Source organism: Sceloporus occidentalis, unplaced genomic scaffold (assembly GCF_023333645.1).
Source record: "Sceloporus occidentalis isolate IW3139 unplaced genomic scaffold, rSceOcc1.0.p SCAF_118, whole genome shotgun sequence".
Taxonomy (NCBI): Eukaryota; Metazoa; Chordata; class Lepidosauria; order Squamata; family Phrynosomatidae; genus Sceloporus; species Sceloporus occidentalis.
This window is the reverse complement of record NW_028317098.1, coordinates 2,180,513-2,199,098: the sequence shown is the minus strand read 5'-3', so window position 1 is coordinate 2,199,098 and position 18,586 is coordinate 2,180,513. Positions and strand designations below refer to the sequence as shown.

Here is an 18,586-nt window from a genome sequence, read left to right as displayed (position 1 = left end):
TGGGTGGAGATGGGGAAAAGCAGAGGTTGACCTAGAACCAAGACTTGGAGACCAGCAGCTTTACAGGTCATGAACATTCAGTAATGATGCAGCATCTCTACACACAAATAAGGAACATCTGCCATTGATTCCTTACAGTCATAGTCTAATATCTGGTAACTTTTGATACTGATTGCCAGCAAACAGGAATGGTCCACGAATAAAAGTTAAAGTTAAACTGCAATCTTCCTGCCAATCTAGAATACATTTTAGTATTAATGACATAATATAAATTAAGTACTTTGATGTCGTTATGTGCCTTCAAGTCAACTCTGACTTTATGTTGATTGTCATGGGGTTTTCTTGAGATTTATTCCAGGGAAGTTTTCCATTGCTTTTCACTAGGGCTGAAAGGGTGCGATATGCCCACGGTCACCCAGTTGGTTTCCATGGCTGCGCAGGGATTCAAACCCTGGACTCCCAGAGTTGCAGTCCAACACTCAAACCACCAAGCTAGCTTTCCATTACATAAATGCCAGCTATCGGCATTAAGGGTGAAAACTAGTGTTCTCATCTTTCTGTATTGTTCTGCAGTAAGGTTAGCCCAAGAATAAAGAAAGAACAGAAAAACAGTTTATGCAAATATCCACTTTACTAGAAGAAATTATAATGCAGCCCTTTAAGAAGTACAAACAGTATTTGCATATACACACACAAATACAGAGGTTTCACAATAAATGCTGAACAGAAGAACAAAACAAGGTTTACTCATATAAAATAGTAGGCACAATATTTTACTACACCAAAACAAGTTCCCATAATCTTACATCAGATAGCTAGTATTCAGGATTAGAAACTGGGGAGCTTTTGAAAAGGCTCTCAGACAAGGGAAACGTTTTGATTTCAGGCAACCTTTTATGAATGTCAGTGGAATGACACCTAGGAAAAGCAGAAGGGGAAGAGTAGTTTGGTTTCATATGCACACTGCATTTTTCCCACTTCTCACAAGCTCCAAACTGAACACTGAACGAGATGAGCATTAAACACACACACACACACACAAACAACTTTATTCTTTGCTTTCCACCTTTTGATTTGTTTCAGAGGGATACCTATCCTACAGCTGGCACTTGCTCTGACAGATAAAGATTATGTATGGTAGATTGAAAACACACACATATAAGAGTGTGCAGTTTCTATATCTGGATCATGGGTTGTTAACAGATGGGGACCCCTACCACCAACCCAATGCCACTGATGTGGGGAAGGATGCTCATTTTTACCACTTCTTCCTTCAAGCAAGGTGTCTGGGGATCAAACACCGTGTTTGCAGGTACAAGCTGCACACTTTGCACATTTCAGCTGCACAGTGGGACTCCTGGGCAGCTAAAAAAAAAAAAAGCCTGGAAGGGGTTCCCATGGGCCACTTTTTGCCCATTTCAAATATTTGTAGACAATATATAGTGACTCAGCAAAGTATCATTCAGGATATCCTGCTTGGAGCCCAATAAACTTCCTATTCCAAAACTCCAAAAACAAAACAAAAAACTCCACAAACCTACATATTCTTGAGCAATTTCTATCAGCTAGTCACTGATGAGATGTCATGGAAGTCACATTTCTGAAGAGCCAGAAATTCCCAATTATTCACATAATACATGGGTGAAGGATCCACTTGGCTTCATAGGTCACAAGCTTAGCATTATCTCAAGTCAAAGGACACCCATTTACAATATTGTGAATGTTATGAATACAGGCCAAGTTGAAAGATTCCCTTCAGCCCAAGGCAACGGTTGATTCCTACCTCATTGGGAACTGTTTCTATTTGCTTTTCTTTCAAGACAAAGAAATAGTTGCATCTGTTATGGTCAACTTTCATGAGTTATTCTCTTTAAATTTGACAGTACAGTGCACCCGCGCCATACGCGGGCGCGCCATACGCGGACTTGAGCGTACGCGTTCAAACTGCGGCGCGCACGCGGGGCGGAAGAGGCGGTGCGTCCCATTCAATTGAATGGGCGCGCGCGCTCGTTGTGCCCTGCGCGCGCCTGCGCCGCCGCGCCCGAGCCCCATTGTTTCCAATGGGGCTTGAGCATAGGCGGAATTCGCCTTACGCGGAGGGATCCGGAACGGATCCCCCGCGTAAGGCGAGGACGCACTGTATATGCACAGGCAGACAAATGCTTAGACTGGGGCATAGTGACAGTAATAGTTCTGAAGGCTCTCCAACCCAGTGTTGCCCAACACACAAGGTTGCCAACTTTCCCGCTAAGCACAGTCCAGTAGACACTGCATTTTATCAGCAGTTCATAGCATGCTGATTAAGTGATAGGTAAACTTCCCCTCTTAAATTTCTGCAGATTATCCTTTTTTCTAGAAGCACAAAGGCAGCCAGTAAAAACACCAGCAACCCTATACACCAGAACTGCACCAGCATTACTCAAGAAAAAAAATACACCAGCAGAAAGCTTGGAAAATGTACTTTTCTGGACTACAGCTTCCAGATTTCCCTAGTCATGCTGACAGGAATTTAGAGGGCTGTTGTATAAAAAGGCAACATTTCCAAGCTCTGGACTGATGCAAATTTTAAAAAATAAAATTGAAGGGTTCTACTTGCAATTTTCAATCCCAAATTTATTTCTGATAAATGCCCTCAAACAAAGATAACTATACTGCAACCTTAGCTTAATAATAAAGATATCTAATTGATGTAGCAGTTATGGGAGTTCAATCTGGTTTCAGATACTAAAGAAGTGTCAGTATTATACCACACACATATACAACATGCTTTCACATAATCATACGAAACAATGTTCTCAGCTTGATTAAATATAAGCATGGAAAGTTTAGCACATCATCTGAAGTGCTAGCGGAGTGGTTTGCCTGTGTCCCCTAATTCAGTTCTCTCAATACTCTCTGAAAGACAAGAAACAGCAACGCTGCAATTAGCAAGCCTTTCAAATTTTACTCATCAAATGTTCCAGTCCGGGGGTGGGGGGAGTGGGGAGGGAAGACTACCATAATAGCAGCATCACTGTTTTCATAAAACACTGTAGAACTCTAAAGGCATTTTGAGAAAGCAACATCTGTCCTGGAACTATTCATAATTAATCTGTGGTATTCTACAAGTGTTATAATTTCCTCTCAATGAGTACCCAATGAGTGTCTTCCATTGACTGGATTGCATCCGTCAGCTGGATGCATTCCCCTGTTGCTGCTACCTTTCCAGCATGTGGAGAGCTGGCAGATACCTAAGAGCACACTAGCCAGGGAGGAGAGGGAGGCAGACTCTTGATATGTGAGTAGACCACTGTGGATTTCATTTGGAGCTACAGCTAACCAAAACCAGTGAATATGCTACAAACAGCCTGTTTTGCATTGCTCATCCTCCATCAAACCTTCAAGTTGGAACTCTTTCAGTTATACTTCAATGCTAAGAAGTGTTCAAGTACTTGTTCAAATGGTAAAAAAAAAAAAAGATGAGAGCAGTGCATTTTCAACTTTGACCACAAATCCTTTATTTTAGATAAACATGATAGTTCAGTGTGGTCGAGTGTTTCCTTTAAACGTCCCTATCCTAACAAATCAAGGTCATAATCAAACCACAGTTAAAGCCTCATTTCCTAGTCAATGCAAAAGATAGATCTAAGGGTGTACTTCAGTCTCCCATGGAAGCCAAAAACACAGTAAAGTTTCACTTTATGGCAGGAGGGGGCCGTATCATCTTGCTGTGTCTCAGTTGCCAGAACAGACCTCCATTGCTCAGTGTGGCTACTGGCTGTTAATGGTAGTTTTGGTGGGTTGGGTGAGAAGACTTTTTTAGTTACGCATTCAGAGCTAAGTAAACAATATAAAATCTTGGCCAATAGGTATGATTTTATGTCAACTGATTGATTTCCTTTCACTAACACATTAGAATCATAGAATCATAGAGTTGGAAGAGACCACAACCCCCTGTCATAAAAGAACACACAAAGCACTTCCCAATGACAGATGGCCATCCAGCCTGTGTTTAAAAACCTCCATAGAAGGAGACTCCACCACTCTCTGAGGCAGCGTGTTCTTCCTAATGTATAGGGAGAATCTCTTTTCCTATAGCTTGAATCCATTGCTCCATGTCCTAATCTGTGGAACGGCAAAAAACCACTTTGCTCCTGCATTAGCATGTCCAAGTACTGGTTTTTCTAAACTCTGGTTTTTCAGAGTTAATGGCCAGTTATAGCACTCTTACCTAGATCAAGTTAGACTGAAGCAGGGAGCCTGATAGTCTTTAGGAACTGTGTATCTGTGAGGTGATTTAGAGGTAGGAAAAATGCATGCAACCATTCTGCTAACCCCTTACTCATATAGGAACATGACACAGCTGGTATCACATATGGTAGTCCTTAGGCATACAGGGGTTTTGTGCCAATATTTCTTGACTAATAGCAGATGTTGCATACATATGCAATGGTGCCAGGGTGGGGTCAGGGAATCAAGATGCAATTGGCCAAATGGAGTTACTACACAAGCAAGGATTTTTCAGCAGTATTGAATATGGTCATTATCATATATTTGTGTGCACCCATTATTCATACAATATCCGGGCATCTACCTCCAGACATGTCCTAATCTCTGGAGTGGCAAAAAAACCCCACTTTGCTCCTGCATTAGCATGTCCTAGTTTTTCTAAACTCTGTTTTTTCCAGAGTTAATGGCCAGTTATAGCACTCTTACCTAGATCAAGTTAGACTGAAGCAGGGAGCCTGATAGTCTTTGGGAACTTCCAAGTTCTAGATACCATTAATCAGTTTGGATAGTTTTCAACAAAAAGAGCTTCCAAAGGATTGGTCTGATTTTTGCATACCATTCCTCTCAAAAGGAAACTGTAAGATCAGGCTGCAGCTGAACAAATACAAAATATGCAGAAAAACTATTATAAAAATTGGAGGGGAGGCAGGAGGACATGCTGTTTCACTTCCTATCAGGTACTGTTACTCAAGAGAAGATGTGGTTTCAGAAACAACCCAGTGCCAACACCCAACCTCACTGCCCTCAAGCTCCAATGTTTATTTTTCTAAAGTGCTGGTGAATGCCTCAGAGTACTGAGACAGGGAGAATATGACAGAGTGGAACTTAATGGTTAAATAGGGCTTGAAATAAAAGGGGACTAGGGAGAAACGGCATAGGTCAGAAGACTTTTACATGTTTTCCCCCTTCCCAATATAAAAGCATAACTCAAGGGATTAAAAAAAAGAAGAGAAAAATTAGTCCAAGCTGTATTTTTGGAACCACCCAAATTCTTCTTGAAATGTCCATTTTTCACACAGAGGCCTGTTAGCCAGAAGACAACATAGGTAGAAGCATGCTCAAAGCACTCTCACTTCTGGGCTTTTCTACAGTGGCAATTCTGTTCAGTTTACCCACTTCTGCCTGCCAGCTGGGCACCTTCTTTGTGGTCATGTGACGCCGAGCATGTTTTGTCAGGTGATCACTACGCATGAAACGACGGTCACAGACTGGACATGCAAATTTCTTCTCCCCTGTGTGAGTTCTGCGGTGACGAGAAAGTTCATCGGAGCGGGCAAACTTTTTATCACAACCTTCCCAGCTACAGGTGAAAGGTTTTTCTCCTGAAAAGGGGGATGAGAAGAAAAGAGAACCAAACAATGAGACAGCTGTAAAATGATACGTGAATGACTAAACTGCTTCTTTTCAGAGACAAGTAGCTGGTTTTGTCAACAAGGGACAAAACAGATAAGATGCCAATCTTGACTAAGAGTGCATCTACACTGTAGAAATAATGTGGTTTGACACTTTTAACTGCCATGGCTCATCCTACAGAAACCTGCCATTTGTAGTTTTGTGAGGCACCCGTATTCTTTGCCAGAGAAGGCTACAGACTTTGTAAAACTCCAACCCCCAGTGTTCCACAGAATGAAACTACAGCCCTTAAATTGGTATCAAATGGCATTATTTCTACAGTGTAGATGCATCTTTAGACTACTTGCAATTTGCACTGGAAGAAAAGCTTGCACTGGCCCAAATGGGGGCTTTTTTCCAACCCAAACAGAAAGTATAAGAACCCTGGCCCAGGTTAGGGCTACAGCTGAGAGAACAAAGAATGACAGCTGGGAAGACAAAGCGTCCACACACACCACCACCACCACCTCCGCCTGATACAGGATAATCTCCTATGGCTGTGGCTGCTTCTAAAAAGTCATTTGTGCATTTGGTGTTTGCATGAATGGTGTCTCCTCTACTCTTGAAATAAGGCTACAGTCTTATCTAAAGGATGCATCATACAGCCATCTTTAATACTGAAAGAAAATGCAATATATGCTTAACTTGCCTAGATGGTTTTGTCAAGCAATTGTAGACTTTAGAAGGGAAGTATTTTCTTCTACCAAAAGAAAAAGGTACAGTGCCCATCAATCAAATACATAAGGATGTTTTGAACCCACAAAATAAAAGGTCTAAGGGGGGGGGGGGTGCTGCTGGGGGGATAGACTTCCACTGTGCCCCTTCCAACTCATAGCAGATGTTCCACACTTTTTCAAAATCCACCCTTCAGAATGTTACTTTTTGGATAACTCCCAGACATCCTTCCAGTACAGACACCACCCATGTTGACAGATGAGTTGTGGAAGCTGTAGTCCAGGCTGGAAAAACTAATTTATCTAAGCTTAGGAAAGAAATGGAATCCAAAGGACCACTAAGTCTTGATCATGAGGGCTTGAACTGTAGCTATTCTCGGCTTTTAGGAACATAAGGATATATTTAATCTAGTTGTCTAACTCAGGCCAACTTGATTTCCTTCCCAATGAGTTTTGGTGTTTCCATGCCATTTGCATGAAGCAGTCATTCTGCCCCAGTGAGTCCATCTCCTTTAACAAGAAGCCATGCTACATGCAAACAGTAGCACACCAGGGAACAAGGTCCACCCGCCTGCATTTGTTTTGTTACTCAGGGCTGCTTGCCTCTCAGAAAGAGCAGGTTTGTATTCAACGTTTCTTCATATTTCTGCCCTCTTCTTCAACTTAAGATGATTAGGTTGCTTTCCCCCACTCCAGCTTGGGATTTCTCTAGCCACACTTTTGCATCTTCCTTTGCTTATCATGGCCAGCAATTTTATCTATAACCCTTGCCTTAATCTTGCTACCAAATTTTTCTTTTGTGCCATTTTACTACCATTATTTCATTTTTGCCCTGTGTTGAATGCTTTTATTGTTACAATGCTCAGAGAATTTCAGTTATTGGACAATTTAAGAATGCATTACATTTAAAGCTATTTATTTAAATGTAAACCTTTCACAAATGCTGTCTAAATGACACATATACTAAGCTCATGGATTTGTGGTGATCACACAAGACTCATATTTACCCATCCCAACCCTGTGTGCCCAGAGCATCAGGTGCACTGAAACCTCTCTTAAGTCTTCCACTCAATACTGAGAGGTCAGGGGCATGGGGGCAATTAGTATGATTTCTGCCCCCTTTGACGCATTCAGGATGCATGCAGTTTAGAAATTCTAAAAATGTCTCAACTATGCTCTCTTCATGGGCCTAAAAACAGCCTCTCTTTTTCCATCAAGCAATCATTTCCTTACTTTCTCTTCACCGATGAAAATCTCAATATTCAGTGATGTTGCTAGACAACCATTACAGAGATGTATTGCCTTTGTTCTCTTCTATACCTTACCAGTATGTGTACGTAGGTGAGCTTTCAGGTGAGAGCTTTTAAAGTAGGTTTTCCTGCAGCCTGGAAAATTGCAAACGTAATTCCTCCTCCGGGAAAAGTCCACTAAAGGTGCACTGCTTTGACCCGAGGCAATGAAAACAGGAGCAGGGGCTAGAGGCAACAGCTTCGTATTCCCAACAGACATCACTGTTTGTTGGCACGACGGTGCCTGGGCAACAGTAGCCTGCGGAAGAACAAACATAACAGTCCCCTGAGGCATGGAAGGTCCCACCAGAACCGGCTGTGGAACTGGAGCTGTGTGGGGTAAGATGGGCTTGACAGTTGTTGCAGTCTGAGGAGAGGGTTTTAGAAAGGCAGGGACCATACCTCTCTGTCCTTCCAAGGGGATCATTTGGCAGAGCACTGGTGGGCTTGAAAGGGGAGTGGGTAAAAGTGGAGGGGTCTTTTGCAGCAAATCATTATCACTGCCATTCTTTGGAAAGGGTGTCTGCTCTGAAGTGAGCCTCTGCAGTTCCTTACTGGCAACCCTAGAACAACCTGAGTTGTGCAAGTAGGCCTCGTGTACTGGGGAAGGATCACAGGCTAAGCTATCTGCAGTCTGGCAGTCCTGTGACACTCTGGAATGTTGCTCCTCTGGCGCTGTTTCACGGTGGTGGCGGAGATCTGTAGAAGTGTTGCTGCCCGATACCATTTCTGCTTTCACTTGCACACCAGGAATGCGGGAGTAACTAGAACTGTCGCCTGTGTGACGGATCACGCTTGTTGCCATGGCTCTACAAAGCGGAGGAACAGGTTGCTCAGATCTGGCTGGCTTCTGGCTGGATGGTGCCTCCATGATCGGAGCAGATGGATAGGCTGCAGCAACAGCACAACCTGGAGGAGTGACTAGGCAGGCAGATAAGTTTGTCTTCACTGTCCTAGATTTTGAATAAGTGGCTTGCGATGTGAGTGGTGCTGTTGTGGAAGGCTCAACAAAATCTGGACTATATGGCGGTGTCATACACTATATTTTTAATATATAAAAAAAGGAAGAAACAAAGTATTAATATATAAATATCCAAACACTACCATGTAAGGTAGAATAATATCTAGCATTAATAGTAAGTGCTCTGATTCAGACAGTTAAAACGTGTATTTCTACTGCTGCTGCTGCTGCTGCTACTTCTCAGTTTCACAGTCTTTCAAATATTACCAACTACAATTTTGGACTATCAGTGATTTGGTTTCTAACTAAGAATCTAGAAATCAGTGAAGTATCGTCAAATAATATGGTGAATTAGTGTCAGGTGTAGTGTAAGCTGCCTTGAGGGCCAGTTTTTTGGGGAAGGCAAGATATAAATAATCTATAAGTAATCTACTACAAATGGATATTCAGGCTGACAAATATCTGAACAAAGCTGCTGTGGCAATGTGATCCTATCCAGCAATTTTATTCAGATATTTTCTTAGTCTGCTTGGAATTGCTCCCAAAGCAACTATCACCACTGATACCAAAGATAATTTTTCTCCTTTTCCCAGTTACAGAATATCCATTTATAGTAGATTATGACAAAAAACCGGTTGCCTCAAGGCAGCTTACAAATTAAAACAAGTGAAATATAGCTAAAATATGCAAAAGGTTAACATTAACATGTGATTAAACTGAATAATATTAAAACAAGCTAAAACATACAATTAAAAAAATAAAAAACAATTTAAAAACAGTATGGCACTCTATTAATAGCCCTTTCTTGGGTAACATCCAGTTCTTGAAATCTTGTTGGAATAAATATTAGACATTTAAATAAGTTGAATTTTTATTTATTTCTTCAAAATTATATTAATTCTATGACTATTATTTGTTTCTGAATGTATGGGGCTTCCCCCCCTTACCAGTGTAGATAAGAAGTTATAATCCTTGGGTAAATCAGATGTGGGTTCAGTGTGCACTGCAAAATCACCAGAGTCTGAGACAGGTGTAAGAGGTCTTATCTTTAGCAGATCATTTTTCTGTGATCTTTGACCCCAGGAACTCATACAAACAAGCGCCTCAACTGCTTCTATGTCATTCTGCTCCAAGGTGCTACAAGTAGACCTTTCACTGTCATGACGCTGTCGTTCGCGTATGGATTCATAGATGTCCACAATGTCAACCTAGAGATAACAAAAGTGTAATTTGTTAGCCAAACAGAAAACCACACACTTATTGTCTGCATAAAAACTCATCATAGTTATTAAAAGTAGGGACTCCAGATGTTGTTGGTCTCCAACACACATCATTCCTGACTGCTGGCCATGAGGCTGGGACTGATGAAGTATGCAACAGACTTCAAGCCTCCAAAGCAAAACTCAGTTTTATGCATGTCTACTAGGAATAGAAAGAATATTTGTAATTATTTGTTCCCAGGTTTTTTTTTAAAAAGGGGAGGTCCTAACAGCCAGCAAACCTCAGCAAGGATTTTGTGCAATTTTATTTTGGTATGCAACATCCCCAAGTATTGTGGAGGAATTATTCTGTGGAGAGAAACATGTGGACTTTTGCACAGAAAAACTGTTTTCTGCACAAGAGAAAACACTGTGAATATTCATTTTGTCCTGCAGTAGGGAGAAAACTACCATAACTATTCATCCTTGCATGCAAGGATTTAATAGTAGAGGATTTACATCTCCAATATTGATCTATTCAGAAGTAAGCACCACTGCGACAGCTTCCATGACTGCAAAGTATAACAAGCATACATAACTCAGTTCTACAGGGTACTTGAAATCTAAATGCCTTTAAATATCAGCTTATCTCCACTCACTAAAAGAGATCAGAGGGGCAGGAGCTTGTGGACCAGGTGTGCCTCACTCCCACCCCCTCCGCTGCATCTGCCAAAACTGTGAGTCAGAGGCAGGGATTAATTCTTCACTAGGTTTCTTCTGCAGGGAAGCAATGAGTAATTTTAGCAATTCTCTTCCTGCTGTAAGAAAACTGCAGTTTTCAAACCTATCTGCAGTTCAGGATGTATTCTGTGCATAACTAGCATGTGGTTGCTTAAAAGCAGCCTTTTCTGTGAAGGGAACAAGATACACCAAAAATAATGTTTCTGCACATATATTCTGTGCAGGGAATGCTGTTTTCTTTACAAATCAACCACATGTGAATTCTGCACAGAATAAGTGCCTAAATACAGCATTTTCTCCACCGGCGACAGCGTTTTATGTGCAGAAAATAATGTTTATCCACAGAAAGATTCCTTCCTGTGCAGAAAATGTTGTTTCCTGTACAAAGCTACCATACGCATATTTTGTGCAGGGTGACTTCCAAACTGAAACTTGTCAGGTTTATCATACCTGATCTACAGCAGCAGGTATATTGCTCTCTCTTTTCCTATACTATCATCAGTTATTTTGATCAGCATGGCTAGAATTTTTTGGCCACAAGAAACTTGTCTGTAATAAATACAATGGCAATGTCTCACACCATGACTGTACTCTCCACTTTCACAGGGATGGAGGATTCAGCAGCCAGTCAGCAGGCCATGTTTGCAAAGAAAAAGGAACAAACCATTTGGATAATAAACTCCACAATGCCTATGGGAGATAGTTTTCATGCACCATTAGCAGCTGCTATACACACATCTATACCATATATATATAAACATTTACTGAATGGCACAGGCTTCCCATTCAGCACCCAGCAGCCCACAAGTAAATCCAAGCTGTAAACAGTTCAACTGCAACATACACAACTTGCCAAAAGGCTGCCAATCACAGTACTTATAGTTTATAGATGTGAACCACAAGTTATCTCCAAGTAGGTACTTTCTTCTTAATATGTGCAGCCAAGCAAAAATAGCTCTGCACATGGTTAAACCAATATGAAATATGTAGCTAACCTAAAACAAAACAAAACAAATGCCTTCTGACTTCACAAACACTTGGAATGAAAAAAAGAAAAAAGATGTTAGAAGGAAAAGGGAATAAAACCAGACAATAATCAGCTAATTGACAAGTTTTCGTGCAAAGAAATTGGCAGCATGAACTATCCTAGACTTAAGTCCAAATGCATCTGAGGAAGTAGACTTCCTCTGACTCTGAAGAAACTTGCCAAGAAAACCCTGTGATGGGTTTGCCTTAGGGTCGCCATAAGCTGGAAACCACTTAAAGGCACATAACAACAACAACAAAAATCTTGTGAGCACTTGGTTTTCAAAAAGAAAAGAAAAAAGCATGAGGAGGAGGTGCTAAACTATCAGAAAGGCTTATGCATGGCGGGGGGTGGGGGGTTGGACTGGGTGGCCCTTGGGGTCTCTTCTAACGCTAGGATTCTCCGATTCAAAGGCTATACTGTGGAAGAAGCCTCAGTGCAGCTTTAGATCCTTTCAGAAACCATGAATACTGTGAAAATCCATGCTAGATTAATAAACTTTGAGGGAAAGAAAGAGAGAGACAGAGAGGTTTATGGAGCTGCTCAGCTTGACTTCCAGACAGACACACAACAAACGCATAACTCTGCTGCTGCGAAGCCTGTCCTTAAATCACCTCCCTTCACCCAGACTGCAGAGGCAAGCCGGATGAGCTGGCACACAAAACAAGCAGCCACCGCCGCCACTGCAAAATCCACAGGCGCATAGAGGCGACTGGAAATTTCCTGTCCATTTGTTGTATTGCTGCAGCTAGATGAAGATTATCAAGAAAAGAGGAGGAAAGAGAAAGAGGGGTGATTAATTATTCCCACATGGGGGGAAAAACAAAAAGGGTGTGCACTGTGTATGTGTGTGTGTGAGAGAGAGAGGGACTGCCATGCAGCAGCCAGTCAAAATTAGGGAGGCTCTGTCAACTGGAGTGAAGCGCCACCTTCTAGAGGGAGGGGAAGGGGTGGGAGGCTTGCTTTCCACCTCACAGGATCCAAAGCAACCACCCACTCCAAATATAGCTGGAGGGGGACGTCATGCATCGCAATAACCATGCCAGCAAGTGGGTGGTGGTCTCTGGCTGAGCCACTCTTGGGAAGCAACCCAGGCGTGGCGTTGGGGGTCTGCGATGCTGGCCTGACATGGGATGGAAGCAATGCAAGGGAGGAAAGGGCCAGGCAACCTTTGGACAAGAATGGGGTGGGGAGCTGGCAGAAAAAACATCCCCAGTTGTGAGGTTGCACATACAAACACACACACACACACAATCCAAGCAGGCAGATTCTCCCCACCCCACTTCCAGTCAACTCTACTATGACTTCATGGTGGTAGAATTCAAAAACCTTCCATGTATTTGCAACATGTTCAGATTTCAACAGACCTGGCCACGTTCCAGTATATGGCAAATCCCGTATATGGGAAATCAGGTCCAAAACACACTGCAGAAATAATCCCGTTTGAGACCACTTTAACTGACCTGGCTCAATGCTAGTTTATTCTGGGAACTGTAGCTTTGTGAGACATTTAGCCTTCTCTGTCAGAGTGTTCTGGTGCCACAATAAACTACAATTCCCAGGATTTTGTATCACTGTCAGGGCAGTTAAAGTGGTCTCAAACTGGATTATTTCTGCAGTGCGTTTTGGACCTCAGTCTCCAAAGGGATCTTGGACCACCTTTGAGACTGACTGAAAGAAAGAAGCTGGGAGCATGAGCTTTGCTAGACTTGATGCAAATATGCATCTGAGGAAGTAGGCCCAAGTCTAGCAAAGCTCATGCTCCCAGCTTCTTTCTTTCCATCAGTCTCAAAGGTGGTCCAAGTTCCCTTTGCAGACACCGTGTCTTTCAATGACCAAGCCTGTGAATCCGTTTTACCCAAGATTACACCACAGACCAAAGGAGACCAGAACTGTGTGGCAGGCCAGTTGTTTTTGGAGTGAAAATCCCAGCATTCCTCCCGTTGGCTACGCTCCATGATCTCTCTGCAGACTCCATGACTTCATGCTCTCCTTCCCAGGCAGCTGAGATTACTCACCCCAAAGCACAAAAGGCTTCCTGCGTCAATGCGGTGACTACTCAGGGGCTGTGGCATTAGTAAGAACCTCCAGTGCCAGGGAGGGCATAGTCCACCCGCCTCGCTTTCGGCCCTTCCCGCCACTTACTCAGGTCTAGCACAGCTCATGCTTCCAGCTTCTCTTCCAGGCACCCTCCTGCCAGAGCCCCACACTCCCTAGTACTGTCATCCATCCGTCACAACTGAGGTTGTTGTTGTCCAAGGAAAGGAGTCTCCCAGGCTCAATGCACACGGCCAGGAACATTATGAACTCCAGGCTGAGTAAAAAGGCCTGCAAGTGAAAAGGTCCCGCCCCATGATGGGTTTTGTTGGGGTGGATGAGCCACACTGGAGTGGGTTCAAGAGACAGCGAGGGGGATCCCTCACCTTGGAATCTGGATAACAGAGTCCTAGCTTGATACTCCAAGCACTACTACACTAGGATGGCTCTCAGCTTTAGATGTATATGCACCTCTTTATCTGGAACGTGGACTTTGTGGGTACAAAGTCCATTGGCCAGACAGACGGGGTGTGTGTGTGTGTGTATATATATATAAAACTGAGAGCCAGCTTGGTGTAGTGCTTTGAGTGTCAAGCTACCAAGGCTCAAATCAGCCATGGGGACCCACTGGGTAACCTTAGGCAAGTCACACTCTCTCAGCCTCGGAGGGAAGCAAAAACATGAATATCATGAAGTTAGTGTGAAGCAAAGACAGTATGGCTAGTGGTTTGAGCGCTGGACTACGAATCTGGAGAGACCAGGAACTGAAACCCCACTCAGCCATGGGAACACATTGGGTGTGTGTGTATATATATATATATGTTGTGGGCTGCCTTGGGTCCCAACTTGGGAGAAGGGTGGTATTATATACACACATATATAAATATATTAATATATTTTAATTGTTGTTTTAATGTGTTTCATATATATGTTGTGAGCTGCCTTAGTTGTTTTAATGTGATGAACCCCCTTGGGTCCCAACTTGGTCGAAAGGCAGTAAACACACACTCTCTCTCTCTCTCTCTCTCTCTCTATATATATATATATATATATATATTGTTGTATAAATTGTTGTTTTAATGTGTTATATATATATATATGTGTTGTGAGCCGCCTCGGGCTCCAGCTTGGGAGAAAGGCGGTACAAAAATAAAATAAACACACACACACACACACACACACACACATATATATATAAAGACACACATGAAACCTGATCAAACCCTGGGCGAGTGACACTCTCTCAGCCCTCAGGGGGACTCAGCCATGGCCAAGCCTTCCCTGCCAAGAAGAGAAAACCCCATGAGAGAGGGTCACCCTAAGTCTGGAAGTCCCACAACAACAACCCCAAAACCTAGACTGTAGTGTCCCTGCTGCTGCAAGGGATGGCAAGGACCAGCCTCCCTTCCTGATCAGCTGCTAATGGGAGTTGCATCCACCCCCAGAGCCTATGCCCCCTTGCATCTGAAGGGGTCCCTTGCCCCTTGGGGAGGGTACTCACAGGGGGGGCTTCTCCCATCTCCAGGGCTCCAGGAGAGGCGTGCATGGTGCCTGCAGCAAGAGCAGCAGCAGCAGCAGAGATGTGACAAAGCCAGCCAGAGCAATTGCACCGCCTCTCTTTCTTTCTTCCTTTCTTCCTTTCCCCCTCCTTCCCTCCTTCCCTCCCTCCCTCCTTATTTCCAGGGAGGCGAGCAGCCAAAACACAGAAGGAAGCGCACCAAAACACTCCATCCAGCGAAAAGCAGCTGGATGGAAAGGGAGGAGACTGAGAGGGAGAGAGAGACAGAATGCAACTCGACCAATCACGTCCCGAGCTGCCTCCCGGCTGGCCAATCAAATGCCTCGGGCGGCGTGATGGCCTCGTGCAGCCAGGCTTTAGAGCAGGAAAGGCCCCTCGTGGGCACGCTCGGCGGCGGCGGCGGCGGAGCCTGAGCCACCCTTTGGAAACTAGGGGAAAGGTCGCGCGAGGAAGGGAGGCGGGGTTTAGGCTTTGAGCCCAGGGAATGGGAAGGGAAAAAGAAGGGCGGGGCCCGGGAATACCCGAGCCGAGGGAGGGCGTGTCCAGTGTGTGAGAGAGCGCGAGCCAGGGCTGGGAGCAGAGTGACGTCACCGACCCCCGCCCCAGCAACAGCGCGGCAGGCTCTTTCTCTCCCCCCAAGCGACGTTCCATTCCCTCCCAGCCAGCCACGCCCCCTCCCTCTCGCGCTCTCTCTCTCTCTCTTCTGCAGGAGTGATTCATAAGCGAGGGACGGTTGAGGGAGGGGGGAGTCACTCGGGCAGCGCCTCGCGCGACGGGTTGAGCGCATGCGCGAAACGGAAACAGGGCAACGCAACGGACAGTTTTATTGCCCCGCCCTAAAGCCATGGCTTGTCTGAAATGAATCCATTGCTCTTCCTTTCTCCTCAGGAGAAGGCTAATAGCTTTATTATATATATATATATATATATATATATATATATATATATATATATATATAGGCTAATAGCTTTATAATAGCTTTAATATATATATATATATATATATATGGCTATTAGCTTTTATATATATATATATATATATATATATATATATTGTAAAGCTATTAGCCATTTCCTGAGGAGAAAGGAAGAGCAATGGATTCATTTCAGACAAGCATAAATGATTATATATATATATATATATATATATAGTCAAAGATACCTTTAAGAAGTCAATTAGCACAAAGTATGTGTGTTGGCCATGTGGCAAAGTACAGTAATAATAAGCCACTCTGAGAGCCTTTAGTGCTGAAGGGCAGAGTATAAATACTGTAAATAAATAATAAATAATAATCCAAAAGCCACAAAACAGGGATACCTTTTATTGAGTCAACTAAAAAGCACAAAAATGTTACAAACCCAGGGAAAGCAAAGTACAAAATACAACAACACCCCAAATCCGCAAAATGGGTAGCTGTCTTGGGCCTAACGAAACGCTCAAAATACATGTTTCAAGGTTTCAGTGGTTTATGTGAAGTAGAAGGCTTTCACAGCCGGCATCTTGCCACTGATGCTGGCGAAACGTCAGGAATAAAACTCTTCCAGAACATGGGCACATAGCCCCAAGAACCCACAGAAAAAGCTATTTTACTGGCTTCTTCATTGGGCAAAAATGTTTAAAATTATACAGGAGGGGGGGAAATATGTTAGTCACAATGAAACACCCAGAAAAGGTCAACGACCACTTCAATAGTTATTATGTGCCTTCAAGTCATTTCTGACATATGGCGACCCTAAGGCAAACCTATCATGAGGTTTTCTTGGCAAGTTTCTTCAGTGGGGGTTTGCCATTGCCATCCTCTGAGGCTGAGAGAGTGTGACTTGGCCAAAGTCACCCAGTGGATTGAAGTGGCTGAGCAGGGATTCGAACCCTGGTCTCCAGAGTCCTAGTCCAACCCTCAAACCACTAGCCCTAAAGCATCCAAAATAACAGAGCAACATTGCTCTGTTGTTTGGGATGGTAGTCCCAAACCTGCATTTTGTCAAGATGCGGCTGTTCATGCTTCTATCATCATTTTGGTTGTTAAGATTCTGTTCATAGTTGCCCTTCTTTTATTAACATTTTTTAAAAACGATGCTCCTCTAGAGATCCAAGTTTCCCCCATCCTTTGTGAAGCTACACTACAGGAAACCCCTGAGAAACAGTAAAATGGTGACCCTTATATAACTGGCAAAATCAAGGTTTGCTGTTTAGATTTTAAATACAAACAAACACAACCTGAGATGGTTGAATAGGTGGAGAAAGAATCTATGGACAGAAAGGGCTGACTGTATAAAATGTTTTATTTCTGTTAATAATCACAATCAGAATCATGTTAAAACAGTATAACAAGAGTGGGGAAAATTAACAGAAGGGCGTTGAAGGGCGATGATGCTATTCTGCTGTGGTCTTGCTCCTTATTGTGTGTATTTAGCACTGTAATAATGGTAATAAATACTACTATTATTTCGTAACCACCTCTCCCCATGGATTGAGGTGGGGAACAACATCAATATCTAAACAAAGCCTTAGATACCCTCTGACCTAGGAAAGAGCCCCAATAAACTCTATGGGATTTGACATCAAGTAGATACTAATGCAATTACACTATAGTAGATATGCAGGCAATCACATTGATAGCACAGCTGCCCTTATCAACATGATGAATGAGATCCTTTAGGTCAGACAGTAAAAAAGAGGTGTCCCTCGATGTGGTCCGCACCCCTCTGGGGTCGCCCCAGTGCTGAAGGCTAAAAAAGGCAAATGGCCCATTCACATTGTACAGTTTTAGTAGTATGATTCCTCAGTAATTGCCATGGCAACATCCTATGGGGTCCTGGGATTTGCAGGTTAGGGAGGAGCGTTTGTCCAAAACACATGGCAGAAATAATCTAGTCTGAGACCGCTTTAACTGCCCTGGCTCAATGCTAGGGAATTCTGGAAACTGTAGTTTTGTGAGACTTTTAGCCTTCTCTGTCAGAGAAAGCTCAGGTGCCATGATAAACTGCAGTCCCCAGGATTCCCTAGCAATGAGCCAGGGTAGTTAAAGTGGTCTCAAACTGGATTATTTCTGCAGTGTGTTTTGGACCATGGTTAATTCTCTGGTGCCCTGTCAAGCTGGATTTCATAAAATGAGGCCATGGCAGTTAAACTGGAACCATAATGCTCCAATAACTGAGTCATGTGAAAGGGCCTAAAGTGGAATGCTTAAAACGTCTTCCCATTTATACATGAAACATGAGTCTGAGAATACACATCCTTTCTGCCTTTGCCAAGACCAGGGCTCAGTTCTTGCAGCTCCCAGGGAACTGTTTATGTTGACTTCTAGCTGGCGAAGATATGCATAACTCTTGTTTGTCTTGATCTGAAATACAAGTGTACAGATTTGATCAAACAGTCAGGATGTTAGAGTCCCAAATAGGTCCCTTTTCAGTTGAAGAGTGGAGTAGAAAATAAGTGGAAGTGTGGAGTAAATGTTTTGAATAAATAAACAGAAACA

General features: G+C 43.2%; 1 protein-coding gene across 1 annotated transcript; it reads right to left on the bottom strand.

Moving 5' to 3' along the window:
* Positions 1-612: 612 nt before the first annotated feature.
* LOC149282355 (Krueppel-like factor 11) lies at positions 613-15,240 on the bottom strand. Its single transcript, XM_089498308.1, has 4 exons — positions 15,091-15,240; positions 9,533-9,793; positions 7,661-8,663; positions 613-5,591 (listed from the first exon to the last, which is right to left on the bottom strand). The coding sequence occupies exons 1-4, from the start codon at positions 15,133-15,135 to the stop codon at positions 5,296-5,298; spliced, it is 1,605 nt and encodes a 534-aa protein (XP_089354434.1). The 5' UTR covers positions 15,136-15,240; the 3' UTR covers positions 613-5,295.
* Positions 15,241-18,586: the final 3,346 nt, after the last annotated feature.